This window comes from Anomaloglossus baeobatrachus, chromosome 2 (assembly GCF_048569485.1).
Source record: "Anomaloglossus baeobatrachus isolate aAnoBae1 chromosome 2, aAnoBae1.hap1, whole genome shotgun sequence".
Classification (NCBI taxonomy): domain Eukaryota; kingdom Metazoa; phylum Chordata; class Amphibia; order Anura; family Aromobatidae; genus Anomaloglossus; species Anomaloglossus baeobatrachus.
The window spans coordinates 667,430,167-667,454,411 of NC_134354.1; the positions used below are offsets into that span (position 1 = coordinate 667,430,167).

The window sequence follows — 24,245 nt, forward strand, 5'->3', positions numbered from 1 at the left end:
ATTTTGGGGAATTTTTCTTGTTTTAAACTATTTCAAGAAAGTATTTTTTAGGTGGTTTTGTTCTATGGTCTTTACAGTTTTTGATTACCCCTTGGTTATGTCAGTGTTGGTTGTGTCTCCTCGGAACAGATGGGAATGGTACTGGAAATGTTGTAAACTCTGCGGATGAGTTATTGGTAGAAGTTGTCATGCCATTCTGGGCCAGAAGGAAAAGAGAATGACTCAATCAGGAATGGCGTCACCTGTAAGTCGTCTAAAATTACCGTACTGTAATCTATTAATATATTCTGCAGGACTAGTATCCATCCATATGCGGTCACTGTATGGCGGTAATATCGGTCTCGGTATAGTGAATTCTATTCAGAAACAGTATGGTCATCTACTGAGGTTCCTATGATACCCACTATAATTAGGGAGCATTCTGCAGTTGTAAAGAGAAATACCTGGTTAGGTGCCCTCTGATATATTTCACCAAAATATCTGAGCAGCATCTGAAATCATCCTAACAGTAACATTGAAAACAAGCAGTGGACATAATATTTGCAGAGAAAATATTTTATTTCCACATCAGGGTAAGTATTTTCTAAACGACTGGGTAAGAAGATGCCACATATCTCTTGCCATTGCCATATGTTGAGTTGGCCCATGTGTACGTTTGTATCACTAAAGTCTGTCCACCCATCCTGACGGAGCACCTAAAAATAAAAAAACAATATTCAGTGACTACAGCAGTGTAAGAAGGATCTATAATAGTCAGATAAATGGACATGAGGAGCCACATTCATCAATACTGGCGATTCTCACTGGTCTTGATAAAGGGGGTGTGGTGGAGTCAGACACTCCTGATTCATAAAGAGCTGCATGCCTCTTCATGAATCTGGAGCATCTGACGAGTAGCACGCACCTCTGTGTCCTACGCCAGAAATCATAATGCAATTAGGTACTGGAGTGAGATATCTGTTGTATGCTGTGGCATCCCACCCCCCCATTCCGTTGTGTCACCGAACCATCCCAACTTTACCCATTTTGCCGCACCTGGGAGAAACTGGCATGAAAGCACCAAAGGTTGTAAAATCTAGATGCAACTACAAGTTGCTCCTAAGTTTTGACTTTTTTACCCCACAATGCTATCATAAAAGCTTTTATGCCTTGGCTCCTACATTCTTACAGACTATCTGGTTTTGTAACATAACACAGAGTAAACACCGCAAAGTCAAACTCTGGGCTAGTTCCTATAAACATTGACCCCAAGGTTTTCAGGTATGTAGTCCACTTGAACTGGAGTCCCAACACATCAGGATAACCGGTCCACTGAAAATGTAAAAAAGAAACATGAAAATATGCTAGAAGTATTTGGGGTCTAAATGACCAGGTACTCTCATTCACTTTACACAAATACTGGTAAATTGGCTCGTACTGTTTTATTTTTATAGTGACAAATGGGACCTTAACCCTTTGGAGATGTGACTATTTTTTTCCTCTCACCTTCTAAATCTCATAACATTTTTTATTTTTCTGTCGACAAAGCTGTATAAAGGCTGGGTTTTAACCCTAGAATGCATACATGGGGCCTCGCAGGCCTGCTAGGTTACTTGTTTTCTATGGTTGATTTCTATTGTTGCGCGTTCTAGAGTTAATAGGATGAGTTGTAGTTTTGAATGCCATCATTCATTTTACCATATAACATACCGAATAACGGTAGAAAATTGAGAAACAGAATATACCGCAATTCCACCATTACTTTTTGGATTTTGATTTTACATGGCGGCACAGTGGCTCAGTGGTTAGCACTGCAGTCTTGCAGTGCTGGGGTCCTCGGTTCAAATCCCACCAAAGACAACATCTACAAGGAGTTTGTATGTTCTCCCTGTGTTTGCGTGGGTTTCCTCCCACACTCCAAAGACATACAGTTAGGGACTCTAGATTGTGAGCCCCACTGGGGACAGTGTTGCAAACGTATGTAAAGCGCTGTGGAATTAATAGCGCTATGTAAATGAATAAATATTATTTTATTATTATTATACACCATTCACGTTTCAGCAAAAATGTCCTGGTAACTTTGTTCTATGGGTCCCTATGATTATGGGGTACCAAAGTTATATAAAAGTCCTTAAATCACCAAATTTGTTTTTGTTTTTATTTTTTCATTTCAATGTTCACCCTATGGGATTCCAAGAATCTGAGGCACTAGAGGTTTTTTTTTTCAGAAAATGCTTAGCTGTTATTCCATCCTTAAAAATATTAAGCTATATAGTAACAATATATGGCAATGTTTTGGTCATATCAGACCTTTGTCAAGCTAAAAGAAGAGATAAAATACAGGCTAAAGGGCAGATTAATCGAGAACGGCGTAGCACACAATCGTGCTACGCCAGGCTTGCTGAAATAGAAGGTAACAAATCCATTAGGAAGCTCATGCCACTTGAAGAATTCAGTGTCTCTAGTAGAGTTGAGCGCGGTTCGCGGTTCGAGGTTCTCCAGTTCGCGGCTCGAGTGATTTTGGGGGCTGTTCTAGATCGAACTAGAACTCGAGCTTTTTGCTAAAGCTCGATAGTTCTAGATACGTTCGAGAACGGTTCTAGCAGCAAAAAGACAAGCTAATTACTAGCTGGCTTTCCGCTGTAATAGTGTAAGTCACTCTGTGACTCACACTATTATGACATTTCAGTGTATAGTGTGCGGGAACAGCGCATTCAGATCACTGCTGTTTGGATAATGGCGATCGCCATTTTTTTTTTTTTCCTTGTCTTCCTTCCCTAAGCGCGCGCGTGTAGTGGGGCGGGCCAGCATGTCAGCCAATCCCAGACACACACACAGCTAAGTGGACTTTTAGCCAGAGAAGCAACGGCATGTGTGATAGGATCTCCATGTCACATGTCCATGCATTATAAAAACGGACATTTTCCTCCAGCACGCCCTTATCTGCCTTCTGCGTCTTGGTGTCAGTCACCGCTGGCGTAGCTCCTGTCTCCGATACTGCTGTGTACGCTCTATACACAGCGCTATACAGAATAGGGATAGAAGTTTCTATTAGTCCTTGTAAGGGCTAATACCGGCAGGGTCAGAGCCATAGGTGACAGTCAGGTCCGTGAAAACAGATTTTAACAGCTACACAAGATGACAGCGTCTGTGTAGCTAAGGTCAGGGATTTCCTCGCTGCATTTCCCCATTAGGAGGGATAGAAAGGGAGGCTTCCTTTCCTCTACCCAGACCCACAACCCTGCCACTGTATCCTCCTGCCCTTTGCACACTCAAACTCATTGTTACTAAGCCATTATAAAAGCAAACACTGAGTAAACTTAGTGGCATCCTAAAAGTGGCTGTTGGACTTCCATTAGTGTCCCACTGGTGCAAACCTATGTGCAGCACCTCTGCATTGCACACTCAAACTCATTGTTACTAAGCCATTATACTAGCAAACACTGAGGAAACTTAGTGGCATCCTAAAAGTGGCTGTTGGACTTCATTATTGTCCCACTGGTGCAAAGCTATTTCTAGCACCTCTGCATGACACCCTCCTGCTCTGTTTTTAATAAGCTATAATAATAGCAAAAAATGCTGCCATTTAGTGGCATACAAGAAGTGGCTGTTGGACTTCCATTAGTGCCCCACTGGTGCCAAGCTATTTCTAGCACCTCTGCATGACACCCTCCTGCTCTGTTTTTAATAAGCTATAATAATAGCAAAAAATGCTGCCATTTAGTGGCATACAAGAAGTGGCTGTTGGACTTCCATTAGTGCCCCACTGGTGCCAAGCTATTTCTAGCACCTCTGCATGACACCCTCCTGCTCTGTTTTTAATAAGCTATAATAATAGCAAAAAATGCTGCCATTTAGTGGCATACAAAAAGTGGCTGTTGGACTTCCATTAGTGTCCCACTATTGCAAATCTATTTCCAGCACCTCTGCCTTGCACACTCAGACTCATTGTTACTAAGCCATTATACTAGCAAACACTGAGTAAACTTAGTGGCATCCTAAAAGTGGCTGTTGGACTTCCATTAGTGTCCCACTGGTGAAAAGCTATTTGCAGCACCTCTGCATGACACCCTCATGCACATTTTGCTACGCTAATTTTATAGCAAACTCAGGGAATTCCTTGCTGCATTTGATCATTCGGAGGGATAGAAAGTGAGGCTTCCTTTACTGTCCTGGTACCCACAGAACACGGCCACTGTACCCACCTGTTCACTTTTGCCACACTATTTAATTTGCCCAAAGAGCTGACTTTTTCTGCCTTCCTAAAATTGTCTGTAATACTAAGTTAGTGTTCCTTTGCTGCCAAGCAACGTACAACGCATGTTCATTCTACACTCCTTTCCATTTCTGGAATGCAATTATTAACTGCAGGTATTCCAGCCAATCTGTGACGAAGGTGCAGGTGTGGATATAATGTAGCCTGCATCCAATGTTGGTTTTCTCGATGTCTGACAGCTCAACAATACCTTCTGTTTCCACTTCCAAAACAAGTGATGACCTGCAATCACACTCCCTATTGCGTGTAAAGGGGTGGAAGTTCAGTGTGAAAAACCATGTGAGACTGCTGTCCCCACAGTCACAGAGGATGAAGAGCACGCAGATGCACTTGATGGGGCAGGCGGTGGTTGCACAGGCACGCTAGGCCGCATTGTAGCACAGTGAAATTCACATTGCGACTTATGCTTCATTTTAAGTCGTGTACAGGATGGGCTCCCAAGTATGCAGCAAAACCAGGCAACAGGAAAAGGAATCTAGTCAGTTGGGTTGATAAATGATTGTTTAACTTTACCAAAACAAACAATAAGAACCATGCATACAATTTAAATAATTGAACAATCTATTCTGTTGCCTACTACCTGCTAATCCCTCTGCGTAGCAGTAATTGTGTGTTTGTGCGTGTGTGTGTGTGTGTGTGTGTGTGTGTGTGTGCGAACACGACTTACCAGTGGCGCATCACAAGAGCTTCCCCGTTATCTACCTAAACATAGACAAAACACATTACCCCCCCTGAATACCCTTGTTAGCTGAAGCCTCACAGATAAGGCAGATGATAACAGTGTGAATGCAAACCACACAGCTCTGCAACACAGTCATGGAAATCTTGAAAATCAACAGTCAATGCAAACATGTGTCGCTGTCCCTCTATGATTTAAACTGTACGTGACAATTTGACAGTGCAGAGTCAGCAAGTCTTATTGTCTATAAATAGTCGGCCTACCCAGAACAGATATGTGTTTTGCTAATAAAACAAAGTGTTGCATGCCCGCATTATTGTCTGGGCACAGCCTACCGTACCCGGGTACTGTGATGTCCAGTTGCCAGAAATACAGACTTTACGCTCCTCTCACGGTAAGCAGTATAGACAGCACCGTAAGAATATTGGTCTGTGGCACAGGATGCTGCTCACTGGCATTACGGTACTCCTCACCAAACTCCAAAATTACTCCCCTCACAATTGAACGAAGTGTTTCCGCGGTGGCTCCTTGCTGTAACACACACCTTTAGCTTTTCCTTCTGTTCATAGACAGCATCTCCAAGTCCACACCTGAAGAACAATTTCTCCTCCACGTCTAAGTGTGGAGAGGCAGCTAGTGCGCATGCGTGTGCCGATTTACCCCAGCCGCAGCCTAACTACAGTGTTTCGCCTAGTGAGTATGCTCAGCCTGACTGTGCCATTCCTGAGGCTAAGTCTTCATTTCGGGATACAGCGCATGCTCCCACACTTAGTGCGAAAAGCCTCTTTGCACAGGTACTTGCACTCCGTGCCGGGTCTAAGTCCTGTTTTGTGCCTAGACACCATGCTAAAGCTGATAGTCTTTTTTCAGAGACTGTATTTCATGCTACTGAGCATGCTCAGGCACTTACTGCATCAGAGACTAGGTCCGGTAATTAACTCTTTGGCCCTGCCCCTGATGTGGGGGGCCCATATAGACCACAGGGCATCAGGTGTCCTGACGATGTGGCCAGGCTACTCCCAAATGGCTTGCAGAGGCCCGCCCCTATGACTTGTCACCTCATTATTGATGGTCAGACGATGACTGGTGAGGTGTTTGTGTCGTGGCAGCCATGAGGTCATTATTGAAGTTGCGGTTCCAAATAGGACGCTAGTTATGCCACTCATGACGTGTCACTGTGCTTTTGTCTCCAGGAGGTGCATTGTGGTCCACCCTGGTTTTGGGCGGACCCAGGTTATAAAACGGGCTGGAGCCAACAAGGAGGTGCGCAGTCTTCTATTATGCTCCGAAAGAGCACACCTCCATGTGTTGAACCCATTGCGTTTTAGGCCAGAGGTAGTCAGGGATAGGGCGTCGATGCAGGCCGCCACCACAGTTGGTAACGCAGAACGGTTAAGACCAGCTCCTGTCCTACCAGTCCTGCTTGTGCAGCCCAGTGGCATTAACAGGCCTGCTGCTGCTGATGCGCCTGCTGTCCACAGGTGTGGCCCCAATGCACACGGTCAGCGTACTCAATGGCCCCTGTGATGTTAACAGGGAGTTCCTGGGCTGGGTGGGCGTGTGGACCCTGTAACGCTAACAGGGCTCCCAGTCTCCAGATCCGAGTGGCGTCTAACTCGGTTCAGGCTACTATTAGTTTCATAGCCACACAGCTCTGTATCCTCCACCTAACCTTCCAGTTGCCAACCTCTCCTTTTCCATCTGGGAGCACGGTGGACACTGACTGCTGATGGGGATATATACCTTTCTCTTTCTTTTCTTATTAATTTTTGTTATATAGCGGTAACATAGTATATACCACCTTATCCAAATCTGCCAGTCCCACCGTAACAGATGGTGTTTCTTCAGCAAATGTTACTTTTGCTTAACCACCAAACCCACGGACAAAAACTTTTTTCCCCTTTCCAACACACCTGTTCCCCTTTCCACCAGCATCTGTTCTTTTTCAACTCATTTTGTATATGACCAAAAGTGCAACTCTGCAGAGACACCGTACTCAATGCCATCTCAGCACAGCAGCCAGCCCTCGGTCCCTCAGATGTGGACAAGTAAAAGACCATTTCCTCCTATCCATGACAAAGCGTTGAGATTCACTCTTTGCAGCACTGGTGTTTAGTGGAAAAGCAGATCTAAGATTGCGTACCACCTTCTGCAGATACTCCTGTATACGTGCATCCCTTTCTATGGCAGGAATTATTTCGCCAAATTTTGTCTTGTACCGGGGATCTAACAGTGTGGCAACCCAGTAGTTAGCATTACTTCGAATTCGTACAATCCGAGGGTTATGTTGTAGGTAGTGCAGCAAGAAGGCGCTCATGTGTCTTGTGCATCAAGGAGGACCAAGTCCTTGGTGTGTTGGTGGCAGAGAGGTGAGAATTGTGCCTCCTTCCTCTGCCATCTCCCCCCAACCTGGCACAACCGAAATGTGAGCAAGCTCTCACTCATCTGCTGAGTCTTCCATGCCCATCGCCAGTTCGTCCTCCAATTCTTCATGGGCTCCTGCACCTTCCTCAACACTTTTTGCTGATACTATGCGCCCTTGTTAATCCCTCTCCCCCACCATGACTGCCGCCTAGGTGCCGCTGACCATCTGGACCTTGTAGATTTTGTTATCCCTTCCGCGTATGACTCCTCCTGTACCTCCTCCCCTTCCTCTTGTCCCAACACCTGACTCCGAATAATGCTTACAGTGTGCTCCATCATGTAGATGACCAGAATTGTCACGCTGAGAATGGCATTGCCAGTGCTAAACATCTTCGTCGACATTTGTAAACTGTGTAGAAGGGTGCATAGGTCCTTGATCTGACACCACTCCAGCAGCGTGATCTGCACCACCTCTGGATCAAGTTAGGCCAGGCTATATGTCATAACGTATTGCAGCAGGTTTCGGCGGTGCTGCCACAAATGCTGCAACATGTGCAGATTCAAATTCCTGCGTGTCGGCACATCGCATTTCAGGCGTTTAACCACCAGACCTAAAGACTTCTGGAGCGACGAAAGTTGTTGAGCTGCTGTGTGCGAACGATGGAAGTGAGCACATAGCGAGCGTACCTGCTGCACAAGGCCATGTAGGCCGGGATGGTGTTTTAAAAATTGCTGGAGAATTAGATTCAACACGTGAGCCACACAAGGCACGTGTGTCACATTGTCACGGCGAAGGGCCGCACCCATGTTTGCATCATTGTCACACCCGGCCTTCCCTGGCTGCTGGTTGAGTGGAGACAACCGTTGATGAAACTTGGTCTCCAGAGCTAACCGTCCACAACTTCTCAGCGGTATGACTCACATTTCCCATACATTTCAAAGTAAACATTTGACCGCATGATGGCATTGAGCTCTGCTGCCAGCATAGTAAGGAGGTGTGTGGTTTTCCTTGTGCGCAGTTACAAGGAAGGGTGCCCTGACCACACAGGGTTTGGGCCGAGGTGAAGGACCAACACGAGGTTGAGGAGGCAGGAGCAGTGTATTAACTTCTACATACAGAGGAAGGATTGATACAACTCGTGGGGACAGCAAGACTTGTACAGCAGACCCTTCTCCATCTCTCCCCATAGTAACCCACTGCCCAGTCAGCAACATGTAACGCCCCTGTCCATGCTTACTGGGCCAAGTATCTGTGGTGAAATGCACCCTGTCACACAGTATCTCAAAGAAGCGGTGATGTTTAGTGCGACATGCTGGTGTAGCGCGTGCATGCCTTTGTTGGAGAAGGAGTGGCGCCTGGGCATCGGCTCTTGGGGCACTGCGATGGGCATAAGGTCTCGAAAATCCTCAGTTAAAAAGGTTGGAAAGGAAGCATTTTGGTAGCCAACAGTTTCCAGATGCTGAAAGTCAAGCTCTAAGCCATGTCATGCCCTTCTAAAAGCATGTAAAACACAGCAAGGGGACTCCAACCACAGTCTCCCTCGTTTACACTAATTGGGCCACACACACCCCACTTGACTGGCATCAGTTGACCCCATTTTCAAGATGAAAAAGATCCTTTGCATGAAGCACTCTCAAAAATACGCGTGCCTTTCACCTCCCCTGGCTGAGCCAGGGGAAGAAAAGTCCTCTGAGAGCCATGACTTGTTCATCTTGGTTCTTTTTTCAAAAGCGAGGGGACTCCAACCACAGTCTCCCTCGTTTCCACTAATTGGGCCACACACACCCCACTTGACTGGCAACAGTTGACCCCCATTTTCAAGATGAAAAAGATGCTTTGCATGAAGCACTCTCAAAAATACGCATGCCTTTCACCTCCCCTGGATGACCCAGAGGAAGAGAAGTCCTCTGAGAGCCATGACTTGTTCATCTTGGTTCTTTTTTCAAAAGCGAGGGGACTCCAACCACAGTCTCCCTCGTTTCCGCTAATTGGGCCACACACACCCCACTTTACTGGCATCAGTTGACCCCCATTTTCAAGATGAAAAAGATCCTTTGCATGAAGCACTCTCAAAAATACGCGTGCCTTTCACCTCCCCTGGATGACCCAGGGGAAGAAAAGTCCTCTGAGAGCCATGACTTGTTCATCTTGGTTCTTTTTTCAAAAGCGAGGGGACTCCAACCACAGTCTCCCTCATTTCCACTAATTGGGCCACACACACCCCACTTGACTGGCATCAGTTGACCCCATTTTCAAGATGAAAAAGATCCTTTGCATGAAGCACTCTCAAAAATACGCGTGCCTTTCGCCTCCCCTGGCTGAGCCAGGGGAAGAAAAGTCCTCTGAGAGCCATGATTTGTTCATCTTGGTGAACGTTAGTCTGTCCACATTGTCAGTGGACAGATGCGTGTGCTTAGCTGTCAGCACACCCCCAGCAGCACTGAGGACACGTTCCGAGAAAACGCTGGCTGCGGGACACAATAAGATCCCCAAGGCGTACGTGGTGAGCTCAGGCAATTTATCCAGATTGGAAGCCTAAAATGAGCAGGGCTCAAGTTGCACAGTAATGGCATCGACGTTCCCTTGCATATACTCATATCTGTGTCTCCTCCTCTTTTTCCTTGTCCAGCTCCTTTGTTATCGCATGAGTATATGTCCTTCTCACTTTCCCATGTGTTTGTGTTGTGTTGTGAGTTGTTTGTCACCTTTTGGACACCTTTGAGGGTGTTTTCTAGGTGTTTTGATGTGTTTGTGATTGCCTGCCATTGTTTCCTATGCGGTTCGAGTGGTTCGTTGAACGTTCGCCGAACCGAACTCGAACGGAATCTTCGTCGACGAACCGAACTCGAGCCGAACCGCGACCGGTTCACTCATCTCTAGTCTCTAGTAAGTGGCATGCGCCTGTGCCATAAATTCTTGGAGTACAATTGCTCAATTGCTTTCTTGGAATTTAAGAAGCACAGAAGCTCAGTAGTGCTAGAGTGAAGTTCACCACATGGGATAAATATTTTGCTATTTTATTAGTTCAGTCATATATGCATGCAGTGTTTCCAAATATAAATATATATATGAAATTAAATTTTGTTATTTACATTGGAAAACGGGGTTGATTTCAATATAAATCATTGCACCATAACCTGGCCACGACCAGGTATTCCAATATTTCAGACAGAGGGTTAAAAACAATTATCAGAAGGGTTGTCCGAGAGTCAAGAACGATCTGTGGAGAGCTAGAGAAAAACCTGGAAATACCAGGCACAATTTTTCAAAGAAAACAATAAGTAATGCACTCATCCTCAATGGCCTGCATACACGCTCACCACGCAAGACTCCATGACTGAACAAAAAGCACATTCAAGAGCATTTACATTTTTTTTATAAAGATAGATACCAGCGCAATTAACCCAAAACAACTACAGTTGCAGCTAGATTATGGCAAATACCCTCACTTTGCCCAATAGTATGGTTAAAACATATAGTAAATATATATATATATATATATATATATATATATCTGCGCTAAACTGAGGTTATAATTATTAGACAGAAAAGAGTTTTTTATTTATTTTCCTGTAAAATGTATAAAAATATATTACTTTGACATATAGAATTTCAAAACAATAATTTAAAATAATAACTATACACAGTAACCTGTATGAGCTATACTCTAGGTATATTAGCTGCAATATCTGATTTGGTGGCTACCACCTATAGTCCAATTTTTAAAAAAGGGTTGAATGTCCTCTAGGAATTTCCGTAGGGGTATAAAATAGTCACTGCTAGATAGCTATTGCCCAGGTATTATGGTTGTTTCCAACCTTCAATGATTGTCCCCACTCTATGTCTGCTCCACGCATCCAAATACACTGTGTGTAGAATTATTAGGCAAGTTGTATTTTGGAGGATTTTTTTTTTATTATTGATCAACAACTATGTTCTCAATCAACCCAAAAGACTCATAAATATCAAAGCTTAATATTTTTGGAAGTTGGACTGTTTTTTTTAGATTTGGTTATCTTTAGGATGATATCTGTTTGTGCAGGTAACTATTACTGTGCAGAATTATTAGGCAACTTAATAAAAAAAAAATATATTCCCATCTCACTTGCCAGGTAAATGAATATAACTGCACAAAATTTAGAAATAAACATTTCTGAATTTCTCACATGCAAAAACAAAACCCCCAAAAAATAGTGACCAATATAGCCACCTTTCTTTATGATGGCATTCAACAGCCTACCATCCATAGATTCTGTCAGTTGCTTGATCTGTTTACGATCAACATTGCGTGCAGCAGCCACCACAGCCTCCCAGACACTGTTCCGAGAGGTGTACTGTTTTCCCTCCCTGTATATCTTACAGTAACGTTGCAGCTCTGAAATATGGCCAAACTGGTGGCAAATGGCATCTTGTCAGCTTCACGCTTGATTTTCCTCAATTTATGGCCAGTTATTTTGCGTCTTTTTTGCCCAACACGCTTCTTGCGACCCTGCTGGCTATTTGCCATGAAACGCTTGATTGTTCGGTGATCACGCTTCAAAAGTTTGGCAGTTTCAAGACTGCTGCATCCCTCTGCAAGACATCTCACAATTTTGGACTTTTCAGAGCCCATCAAATCACTCTTCTGATCCATTTTGCCAAAGGAAAGGAAGTTGCATAATAATTAAGCACCCCTTATATAGGGTGTTGATGTCATTACACCATCCCCCACCTTATTACAGAGATGCACATCACCTGATTTACTTAATTCGTAGTTGGCTCTCAAGCCTATACAGCTTGGCGTAGGACAACATATATAAAAATTATCATGTGATCAAAATACTCATTTGCCTAATAATTCTGCACACCGTGTAATGCTGTGGGAATTATCTCTACTTGACTGCCCAATAGGGAACAATCATTCTCTTCACTGGGTGCAGCTTGTTACAACAAACTGTGCTATATTCTCCTTTCCCTGGGGTCACCATAGACTCTGCCGCACCTCATAACATGTATAAATGTTATCATGTGATCAAAATACTCATTTGCCTAATAATTCTGCACTCAGTGTAGTTAGGTACTAATATGTGGAGATTATGCCCACTCTGGTGTGTAAGATCTCCCCGCACTCACAATGTGTAGGCCAGCTGAGGCCACAGAGTGTGGCAGGGGTACGGCGATACACCGAGCACCCGTGCCAGGTGCCCAGTGTAGGTTACCTGATCAACGATCACCGTCTGGAGGGCTTTACTTGCTGCAGGGAATCACTGGAGTCTCTGCACTGTGTGTGGTCCCAGCGCTTGAGAACAGTAGTTCACCTGAGGTCGTCTGCAGGCTATAGCTCTGCTTCGTGTGATTGAGCATAAAGGTAAGCTCCGGAAGTGATGATCTTCCTGAGGCACAGGTTCACAGACTCTCCTAGGCGTCCACCGTTAGATAGGATTAAGATCCTGGATGAGTCAGACAGTTACATCCTCACCGAAGATATTTAGTGAATGGCTTCTGGGCTAGATCCGACGTTTCGGGAGCAATTGCGGCTCCCTTCTTCAAATGACAATGTTCTGGGGTTGTGCTCATCCTTCTTCCTCCAAACACAGCGGGTGGAGTTGATACCAAAAAGTTCTATTTTGGTCTCTGTCATGAACAGCCGGGGGGGTCACACCAGAATCCCACCCGCTGTTCACAGATTTCTCAAGAACACGACTACTATCTTGCGCCCCCTTATTGTCAGGTCAATTTCGCAACTGACAGACAATAAGTAAATGAGGCTGCTGAGCTAATAATACCAAATATTGGAGGTCTCACAGCAAGGGTAAATGTATATATCACCGATTCCCGCTAATGGAATATATATATACCTCGGTACTCTTAATGATAGCAGACCAATAATATTATGCAAGAATAATTACTCTGCCACCACCCAACTTTAGGGGTAGCTGGGGACCCATTTCAGAAAGTAGAAGGCTTCGGGTTCGGGGTCGGATATATAGTGGAACCTCGGTTAACAAGTAACCCAATTAGCGAGTATTTTGCTTTACGAGCAAAGCTTGCTGTAAATTTGTAACTCAGTTTATGAGCAAGCTGTGCCGTACGAGCAAATACTCACCACACACACTTCCGGTTCCGTACTTCCACTGCGCTGTAACCCGCTCTTGCAGTCCGCACAAACACACACAAACACACACAAACACGCACGCACACACACATATTATGCTCACCTTACCTTCCGTTCCCTCGCCGACCTCCCGGTTCTTGTAGTTCGCTGCTACAGGATGTGTATCGGGTAACCATCGTGACGATGAAGGAACTTCCGCTGTCAGCCACTACTCAAAGGCAGCGTGCTGACCAATCAGAGGCAAGCGGCTCCTGCCTTTGACGTCAGTACTCTGGCAGCGGAAGTTCTGGCATCGGTCGTGATGGTTACCCGATACACATCCTGTACCTGCAAACTGCAAGAACCAGGAGGCTGGCGATGGCACGGAAGGTAAGGTAAGCATAATATGTGTGTGTGCATGTGTGTTTGTGTGTGTTTGTGCGTGTGTGGAATGGGACATTGAACAAGTTGTGGAACAAATTGTCTGCATTCCAATGATTTCCTATCGGAAATCTTGCTTTGCTAGACGAGTAACTTGGTTTACAAGCACAGTCCCAGAACGGATTGTTCTCATTCACCAAGGTTCCACTGTATAGATCGAGAAAAGAAGCTATTAAATTTTATATACTTAATCCAAAATAGAAGGCAGTGACACAGAGGGTAAGGAGACATTGGCTTATATTAACCTCTGTCCCACCTGCAGCCCTTACCTCTGCTGACATCATGTAAGGGAGGGGGTTTTCCCTCTTCCAGAATTGTGGAATCCTCACGGCCCTCATATCGTCCACGTGGGAGCTGCTTATTATATTTTCATGACAGTCTCATCTGACCACATGACCTTCTCCCATCCAGATGGCCATTGGCAAGCTTCAAATGGGCGTACGCAGGGGACCTTTCGTGCACTGTAGGATTTTAATCCATGACAGCATAGTGTGTTACTAACGGTAATCTTTGAGACTGTGGTCCCAGCTCTCTTCAGGTCATTGACCAGGTCCTCCTATTTAGTTCTGGGCTGATTCCTAACCTTTTTCACAATCATCCTTAGCCCACAAGGCGAGATCATGCATGGAACCCCAGAGCGAGTAAGATAAACAGTTATCTTGTGTTTCATCCATTTTTTAATAATTGCTCCAACAGTTGTTGCCTTCTTACCAAGCTGCTTGCCTAATGTTCTGTAGCCCATTCCAACCTTTGTGCAAGTCTACAATTTTGTCCATGGTGTCCTTACACAGTTATTTCGCATTTGCCATGGTGGAGAGGTTGGAGTGTGATTGACTGAGTGTGTGGACAGGTGTCTTTTATACAGGTAATGAGTTCAAACAGTTGCAATTAATGCAGGTAATGAGTGCAGAGTAGGAGGGCTTCTTAAAGAAAAAAAAAACAGGTCTATGAGAGCCATAATTCTTGTTGGTTGGTAAGTGATCAAATATTTATTTAATGCACTAATATGCAAATTAATTATTTAAAAATCATACAATGTGATTTTCTGGGGGTTTTTTGGGTGGATTCTGTCTGTCACAATTGAAGTGTACCTGCAATAAGAATTACTGACTGGAAAACGGGGAAAAATAATTACAATGGGGATAAACTGTGAAAGAAACACAATTCTGACTTTTTTTTGGGTAATTGTTTTTATGTTGTACATTTTGTGGTAAAAAATTACCTTGCAATAAAATTTTCTTCATCAGTACAATTATGGTGATACCAAACGTCCAGTTTTTTTTATTATTTTAGTAGTTGCAAAAAAGAATTTAGGGGGTTGTGTCGCCATTTTTCAAGACCGGTAACGTTTTTATTTTGTCAGGCGATGGAGCTGTGTGATGTGTTTTTTTTTATTCAGGGTGACACATTTTTATTAATACCATTTTGTTGCCAGTGGTTTAGACATTAATTACTGTTATACAGCTGTACACTGGCTACTTTACATTGTATCAAAGTGTCAAATCTTTAGTGTTGTTTCATGAAAATATATAATAACAAATTTATAAAATTATGAGGGGTGTACTCAATTTTGTGATATATTGTACAGTGCAGGAAATGTTTGGAGTTCACTTTTCTAAAAGTGGAAAACCCCTTTAAGTTTTCTCTGTGGTACACATCGCTTTGTTAGATGTCTCTGTGTTTCAGCTAAACTTTTCAATAAAGTCGAAAAGAAGTTCTGCAGGCACGTTACTCGAAGGTATGGCAAAAGAACACTACTCATGAATGGCTGCAATAAAAGCATTTATAGTATATACACCGAATCTAAGTATCATGTGAGCAGCGACAGAGCTACGTCTGTGCAGAAAGAGATATTGAAGGAAAGTACACAAATAATATGAGGAAAGATACTTACTGGACCATCTACACTGTAACTCAGATAGTTGACCGTCCAGCTTTTTCTTGCAGGTAGAACTGAATCCAGCTGTGGAATCCAGAAATCTTCCCACTGTGGATCTCACCTGTGTATAGAGAGCATCAATTACTAACATGTCTCTTTGGCCTGTGTCACACATCCGTTTTTCCCGGTCCAAGTACTGATTGCAATGAAAGGACTGGTCCCAGGTCTAATGACCCTAACTTACCGTAACAGCCGCATACAGAATCGGACTGGCTACCGGAGGAACCACCAGTAATACCAGGCCTGGCTGCGGTTACCTGGATTGAACTCCGGAGCTCTCACCTGAGCTCTGGAGTGAAGCCTGGACTGAACTCAGGGTTTTCAGGACTGAACCGCGAGCACCGACTGATTCCCCGGCGATTGCAGTTCAGTTCATGTCACAGCTGCGGACAGGCCGGGCCGAATCAGTCGGTGCTCGCGGTTCAGTCCTGAAAACCCTGAGTTCAGTCCAGGCTTCACTCCAGAGCTCAGGTTAGAGCTCCGGAGTTCAATGCAGGTAACCGCAGCCAGGCCTGGTATTACTGGTGGTTCCTCCGGTAGCTAGTCCGACACTGGCCGCATATCCATAAAATGACTTGAAAAAGTATTCAAACACCGTGAACATTTTCATATTTTTTCATGTTACAGGATCCACAAATGTAAATGTATTTTATATGATATACCAACACAAAATAGAAAGTATTTGTGAAGTGTAAAGGAAATGATTAGAGTTGATCGAACGCCCAAAAAACCGGGGCCGGCGGATCACTGACAGACTTAAAAATAAGTCCGATCTGCTCCGGAATCCGGTGCCCATATAAGTCGATGGGGACCAGAATCCGGAGATTAAAAATGTTTGTGGAGGGGATGGGGGATAGGAGCGCGCGCGGTGTACTCACTGACATGGCGGCACACTTCTTCCGGGTCACGTTTTTCTCTTCCGGAGCCGACAATTCAATAATCATTGTTTTGCCCGCCCACCGGCACGTGTCATTGGTTGCAGTTAGACACGCCCCCACCCTGAGTGGCAGCATGTCAGCTGACTGCAACCAATCACAGGCGGCAGGACGGCCGGTGGGCGGAAAAAGCAGTGTATCCGTCGCAAGTGTGACTCCGGCTTTTTTTTTATATTTAAATAAATAATTAAAAAACCCGACGTGCAGTCCCCCCTAATTTTTATCCCCAGCTATGGTAATGGTAATGCCGGCTGGGGGCTGGTATTTCAGCCCGCAGCCACCCGGTATTGCCGCATCTATTAGATGTGGCAATCCCAGTACATTACCGGCTCTTCTCGGAGGCATGATGCGGTGCCAGTCAGGGTAATAGGTTTGTGATCGCACGGGCGTCTGTGAGAAACTCGCATCACAAACCTGTAAATGAATGTAAATAAACACACAGAGCAAAAATAATTTATTTAGAATAAAGTACAAACGCGTCCTTGTTCACCACTTTATTACCCCAACACCCTCCAGCGTAATCCACACGTCCTACGGCGACACATCTGGCTCTGCTACATGTCACAGCTAGCAGCCACGTAGAGCACGGCTGCCAGCTCTGAGTGTAGACACTGACTGAGCAGTGACTGTGACAGGCTGGGCTGTGACATTCTCTCCTCCGCAGCTCCAGCCCCTCCTCTCCTCAGTGCCAGCTCGCCCCCTGCAGCAAAGGTCCGCTCTCACTGACCTCAGTAGCAGGGAGGGACACTCGCATGACACTCGGCTCTGCTGTACTGCCAGCGTGAGCCGTGTGTCATGCGAGGGAATCGCACCGGTGCACGCGGAGATAGACAACGGAGGAGATGGGGAGTAAGTGCTCCCTCTATCTTCTCTGCTCTTGTGATGCGATTGCAAGATCGCATCACAGTCGCATGACCCTTGGCTGACACCCGCAGCACAGGGTCATTTGAATATCGCTCCCTATGCTGTCGCATCGGAAGCGGTACGCAAGTGTACAAGAACCCTCAGAAGTGTGCGGGTGATGATATGTCAGACTCGTGCGGGTCTGACATGACATCACCCGTCACAGCCTGCCACTTTCTGAACATGAGTGTGCATGTACCTAGAAACACATGCACGCTCCTATCAGATGTGTGTGCGTCTGTGCTGCGATGTCAGACTTGTGGGAGTCCCTCGCAAGTGTGACTGCTGCCTAAAATAAACTGCATACGTTTTTTTTGGTTTTCTTTTTATTTAAATAAATTTTAAAAAAACGACGTGCGGTTCCCCCCAATTTTCATCCCCAGCCATGATAACGCCGGCTAGGAGCTGGTATATTCTCAGCCCGCAGCTGCCCGGTATTGCCGCATCTATTAGATGTGACAATTCCGGTGCGATATCGGCTCATCTTGATTGCCCTGGTGAGGTGGCAATAAAGGTAATAGCAGGGGTTAATAACAGTGCACGACTGCTACTAAACCCTAGGTTTGTGATCGCATGGGTGTCTGTGAGATACCCGCATCACAAACCTGTAAATTACAGTAAATAAACAAGACACAGAGAAATCCTTTATTTGGAATAAAGTACAAACGCAGCCTCCTCCTTCACCACTTTATTACCCCAACACAGCCCTCCAGCTCCGGCGTAATCCACACGAGATCCAGCGAAGACACATCCAGCTCTGCTACATGTCAGAGCGAGCAGCCATAGAGCACGACTGCCCGCTCTGAGTACAGCCTATTACTGAGCTGCGATAAGCGATGACTGCACAGCAGAGCTGTCACAGGCTGGGGGCGCGTCAGCCATGAACCAATCACAGATGAGAGGACGGCCGGTGGGCGGGGAAAACACGGAAAGCTATGTGTATGCGATGGACAGTACAGGAAGTGACCGGAAGCAGTGTGCCGCCATGACACAGGGTCTCGGTAAGTATGAAACGCTAATTTATTTCTGATTTTGTTCATTTTTATTAATTGCCGAATCCGGATTGTGCACCTGGAATCCCGCGCCTGGGTGCGGCACAGATATAGCGCTGAAACCGCGTGGATCCGGACTTTTACACTCAGCTCTAGAAATGATACATGTTTTTTTAATGTTTTAAAAACATAAATCTGAAAATTGTCACATGCATTTGTACAGTATTCAGTTCCCCTGAGTCAATACTTTGTAGGACCACCTTTCTCTGCAATTACTGCTGCAAGTCTTTTGGGGTACGTTTCTACCAGCATTGCACATCTATAGGCTGAAAGGTTTGCCCATTCTTTGCAAAATAGCTCTGCGATTGGATAGAGGCATCTGTGAACAGCAATTTTTAAGTTTTACCAAATATTCTCCATGGAATTTAGGTCTGGACTGTGACTTGGCCAATCACACACATGAATTTGCTTTGGAATAAACCAATCCATTATAGCTTTGGCAGTATGATTAGGGTTGTTGTCATACCGAAATGTGAACCGACACCCCAGTGTCAAGCTTTTGTTCCAGGATTGCCCTGTATTTAGCTTCATCCATCTTCGCATCAAGTGACCAGCTTCCTCTCCACAGCATGATGCGGTCACCACCATGTGTGACAGTGGGGATGGTGTTTTCAGGGTGATGTGCAGTGTTAGTTTTCTGCAACATACAGAGTTTTACATTTAGCTCCAAAAGTTCTATTTTAGTCTGATTTGACCAGAGCACCTTCTTCCACATATTAGCCGTGTCCCCTACATGACTATTTACAAACTGTAAACGGAACTTTAACAGCTTGCTATTAGAAATGTCTTTTTTCTTGCCACTCTTCCATAGAGGCCAGATTTGCAACTTAAGGCCGCTTTACACACTGCGATATCAGTACCGATATCGCCAGCGTGCGTACCCGCCCCCATCGGTTGTGCGACATGGGGAGATCTCTGCCCGTGTCGCACAACATCGGCCAGACCCATCACACTACTTACCTTCCCTGCGACGTCGCTGTGACCGGCGAAACGCCTCCTTTCTAAGGGGGCGGTTCGATCAGCGTCACAGCGACGTCACAGCAGCGTCACTGACCCGCCGCCCATAAGAAGCGGAGGGGCGGAGATGAGCGGGACGAACATTCCGCCCATTTCTTCCTTCCTCATTGTGGCCGGGAGGCAGGTAAGGAGAGCTTCCTCGTTCCTGCGGTGTCACATGGAGCGATGTGTGCTGCCGCAGGAACGAGGAGCAACTTCGTTACTGCTGCAGTAACGATATTTGAGAATGGACCCCCATGTCACCGATGAGCGATTTTGCACGTTTTTGCGACGATGCAAAATCGCTCATAGGTGTCACACTGGTGCGTCACAAAATCCGTGACCCCAACGAGATCGCTGTAGCGATGTTGTAGTGTGTAAAGCCCGCTTAACAGTTGCTCTGTGGACAGATTTTTCCACTTCAACTGTGGATCTGTGGACATAACTACAGAGAGATGTGTTTAAAAAAATGTTCCTGTGTTGAGATAATCTTATATACAGTATGTATCCCTGCTATGTACTGTGTAATGGCCGAGTCTGACACTACAGGGCCATGGTCTGATCGTACCACATCTCCTGGGCAGGAGGGGAAGCAAAAGAGAATAAAGACATTATAGTCTGGGTTGCCAACCTACTATTACATTTTTCCTGGACAACTGGGCCAAAATTTATGGATGGCCCAAACAAAAGTTTTTCCTAATGTCTAATCTGAATCTCCTTCCTTTTAGTTTCATCCCATTACTTCTTGTAATTCCTTGTGCTAATGAGAATAGGGTGGTTCCCTCTGCACTGTGCCTACCTTTCAGATATTTGTAGACCGCTATTAAGTCTCCTCTCAGCCTTCTCTTTTGCAAACTAAACATTCCTAGTTCTTTTAGCCGGTCTTCATATGACATGGTTTGCAGACCTTCTACCATCTTGGTTGCTCTTCTCTGGACTTGCTTCACCATATCGATGTCTTTCTTGAATTTACGCCCCCAGAACTGTACACAGAATTTCAGGTGGGGTCTGACCAGGGCAGATTATAGAGAAATAATTATGGGGAGATAAGGTATGCACACCAGTGACTATGTAAGGGGAATACATGGAATAGCAGAAACTGCTGTGTGAATACTGACATGAAAAATTCAATAGCTATATGTAAGAATGAAATGTGAAAAATGGAACCTGCATTACTGCCATGAATATATGAATAAAGAGAAATTTAGCTACTGAATTGATCAATGCAATAGAGCCCCAACACTACGCCAAAGTATTTCTCTACGTTGGGGTCCCTAGCTTGTGTGTGTCCTCTCATGCAGTTAAAAAACTTACCGTGTATGGGAAGCTGAGACCCAGGCTATATATACGATGTGGATTGGCAATAGGTGTGTGTGGGGAGGGTTCCCAAATGAAAAACAACTAACAAATAAGAAATAACGTTTGGAACTCCATTCTATGTCTGAACTGGGTGCAAAAACCTAAAAAACATCACTATGGGGAGATAAGGTATGCACACCAGTGACTATGTAAGGGGAATACATGGAATAGCAGAAACTGCTGTGTGAATACTGACATGAAAAATTCAATAGCTATATGTAAGAATGAAATGTGAAAAATGGAACCTGCATTACTGCCATGAATATATGAATAAAGAGAAATTTAGCTACTGAATTGATCAATGCAATAGAGCCCCAACACTACGCCAAAGTATTTCTCTACATTGGGGTCCCTAGCTTGTGTGTGTCCTCTCATGCAGTTAAAAAACTTACCGTGTATGGGAAGCTGAGACCCAGGCTATATATACGATGTGGATTGGCAATAGGTGTGTGTGGGGAGGGTTCCCAAACGAAAAACAACTAACAAATAAGAAATAACGTTTGGAACTCCATTCTATGTCTGAACTGGGTGCAAAAACCTAAAAAACATCACTATGGGGAGATAAGGTATGCACACCAGTGACTATGTAAGGGGAATACATGGAATAGCAGAAACTGCTGTGTGAATACTGACATGAAAAATTCAATAGCTATATGTAAGAATGAAATGTGAAAAATGGAACCTGCATTACTGCCATGAATATATGAATAAAGAGAAATTTAGCTACTGAATTGATCAATGCAATAGAGCCCCAACACTACGCCAAAGTATTTCTCTACGTTGGGGTCCCTAGCTTGTGTGTGTCCTCTCATGCAGTTAAAAAACTTACCGTGTATGGGAAGCTGAGACCCAGGCTATATATACGATGTGGATTGGCAATAGGTGTGTGTGGGGAGGGTTCCCCAAACGAAAAACAACTAACAAATAAGAAATAACGTTTGGAACTCCATTCTATGTCTGAACTGGGTGCAAAAACCTAAAAAACATCACTATGGGGAGATAAGGTATGCACACCAGTGACTATGTAAGGGGAATACATGGAATAGCAGTATAATAGTAGTTGTTTTTCGTTTGGGGCTCTATTGCATTGATCAATTCAGTAGCTAAATTTCTCTTTATTCATATATTCATGGCAGTAATGCAGGTTCCATTTTTCACATTTCATTCTTACATATAGCTATTGAATTTTTCATGTCATTCACACAGCAGTTTCTGCTATTCCATGTATTCCCCTTACATAGTCACTGGTGTGCATACCTTATCTCCCCATAGTGATGTTTTTTAGGTTTTTGAACCCAGTTCAGACATAGAATGGAGTTCCAAACGTTATTTCTTATTTATAGAGAAATAATGACCTCTCTTGATCTAGATTCAATGCTTATCTTGATACATTGCAGAAGTTTGTTGACCTTTTTAACAGCTCCACACTGTTCTCATGTTGAATCTGGGATCTTTTCCCTGGTGCTATTGTCGCGGGCGGAGGAAGGGACGCTGCGCTCTCCCACTGCTCGGGTCCGGCTGCTGCTGCGGCTGCTCGGTGGTGGCTCGAGCGGTGCGCCGGATCCCGGGGACTCGAGCGGCGTTCCTCGCCCGTGAGTGATAGGAGGGGATGGTTTTGGGGATTTATTGTCCGTGACGCCACCCACGGTTGTGGTGAGGTTGGTAACACCACCGCTGCTCTGGACGGGGATCCCGGGAGCGATGACAGGGAGCAGCCAGGATGTTGTTTTCTCCCCTCTGTGGGTAGGGGGTTTGGTTGTCCCGGGGCCCGGTGATGGGGTAGGGATGGTTGGCAGGTGGGTTACGGGGCCTGGCGAGGTGCAGGGTAGCAGGGGCAGCGCTGTGCTACACGGCACGGTGGTACTCACTCAGCCCAATGATGCACACAGAGTCTCTGATGAACCAAACGGCTGGATGGACGGGTCCCATGGGCGGCTGCGGTGTTGTGTCTACCGGCAGGTTGGTGGTGACTGCCTTTCCCTGCACCTGTGTAGTATAATGGTTTCGATGGGTTCCCACCAGTAACCCGCTCCCCAGCTAAGATGGGTGCTGAAGGAGCTCCTTTTGCCTGCAGGCTCTGGCCCTGGGAACTGTAGCCTTGGCGGTGACTGTGTTTCCCTCTCTCGGTTGGACTGTTGCCTTCTTTCGGGACTTGGCTGCTGGGAAACCCAGGGGGTTCCCTTCGCTAACGGATTTGGCAAATTCACGGCGACTCCTAGCCTTGCCGGGGTCCGTAAGCCCCTGCCGGATGGTGCTGACTTCTCTTTGCATACCGGTCCGGTACCGTCGGGCCACCGCCCGTCCACGGTCCTTACGGCTAGCTCCAATAGGCCACTCCTGCAGACGGTCACCACCGTCTGCCAACCTTGCTGCTCCGTCCGGGCCACACACCCGGACCACTTTCCTCTGCTCTTTTGCTACTTCACCTCTCTCCACTTTTCTTCCTTCACTCCACTCTCAAACTAAACTGAGCTCTTTTCCCGCCTCCAGGACTGTGTACTCCTCGGTGGGCAGGACCAACCGCCTGGCCCACCCCCTGGTGTGAACATCAGCCCCTGGAGTGAGGCAACAAGGGTTTTTGTCTGACTTCGGTGTGCCTGACCGGGAGTGTTGGGTGCGGTGTAGTACCTGTGACAACCTGGCTTGTCCAAGGCGCCACATTCCCCCTTAGTAAAATGCAGACCGTCTGCGGGCTGCCCGTCCATCACCGGTTTTATTTTCACCAACTGGAAAAATAAACGGTAAACAGATTACAAATAGAATAACATCTTCCCACATCGGGAGGTACTCTTACTTAAATGTTACTAACGTTAACGGCTTCCGCTCTCTCCCACCCAAGCAACCTGGCCCTGATGCTGCCCCTAAGCAAACGGGCAGCACCCCTTGACCCCAGTCCAGCACAAGTTGCCTGCGCGGGTTCTGTCCTTTTCAGGGGACCCACGTCCATGGGGAACCCCTGAAACCCCCAGAGGATTGCCACCGGTTCCGGTGGTGGCTGGGCCCCAGCCTGCTCCACTGTGGGCCCTTCCTCCAATCTGCCTCTCCGGAGGCGGTTACGGTAAAGCCATTAAAACATATTTTTATTTACAAGCCATAAGTTCGTGGTTGCCCTGCAAGTTCTCGGGCTTGTCCGTAAGGAGTCCCTTATGCAAAACTTGTAAAACAGTCCCCACGGGGACAACGGTGTCGGCAACGACCGGTTTCGATCACAGCTGAATCAGGTGAACTTCTCGGTAATCATTTTCTTA

General features: G+C 45.6%; 1 protein-coding gene across 1 annotated transcript in view; it reads right to left on the bottom strand.

Moving 5' to 3' along the window:
* Window positions 1–583: 583 nt before the first annotated feature.
* LOC142290519 (uridylate-specific endoribonuclease D-like) overlaps window positions 584–24,245 on the bottom strand; it is a 122,587-nt gene continuing 98,925 nt past the window's right edge. The window contains 4 exon segments of the mRNA XM_075334478.1: window positions 584–695; window positions 1,169–1,311; window positions 15,708–15,742; window positions 15,745–15,813. Coding sequence (XP_075190593.1) covers window positions 584–695; window positions 1,169–1,311; window positions 15,708–15,742; window positions 15,745–15,813 — 359 coding nt within the window.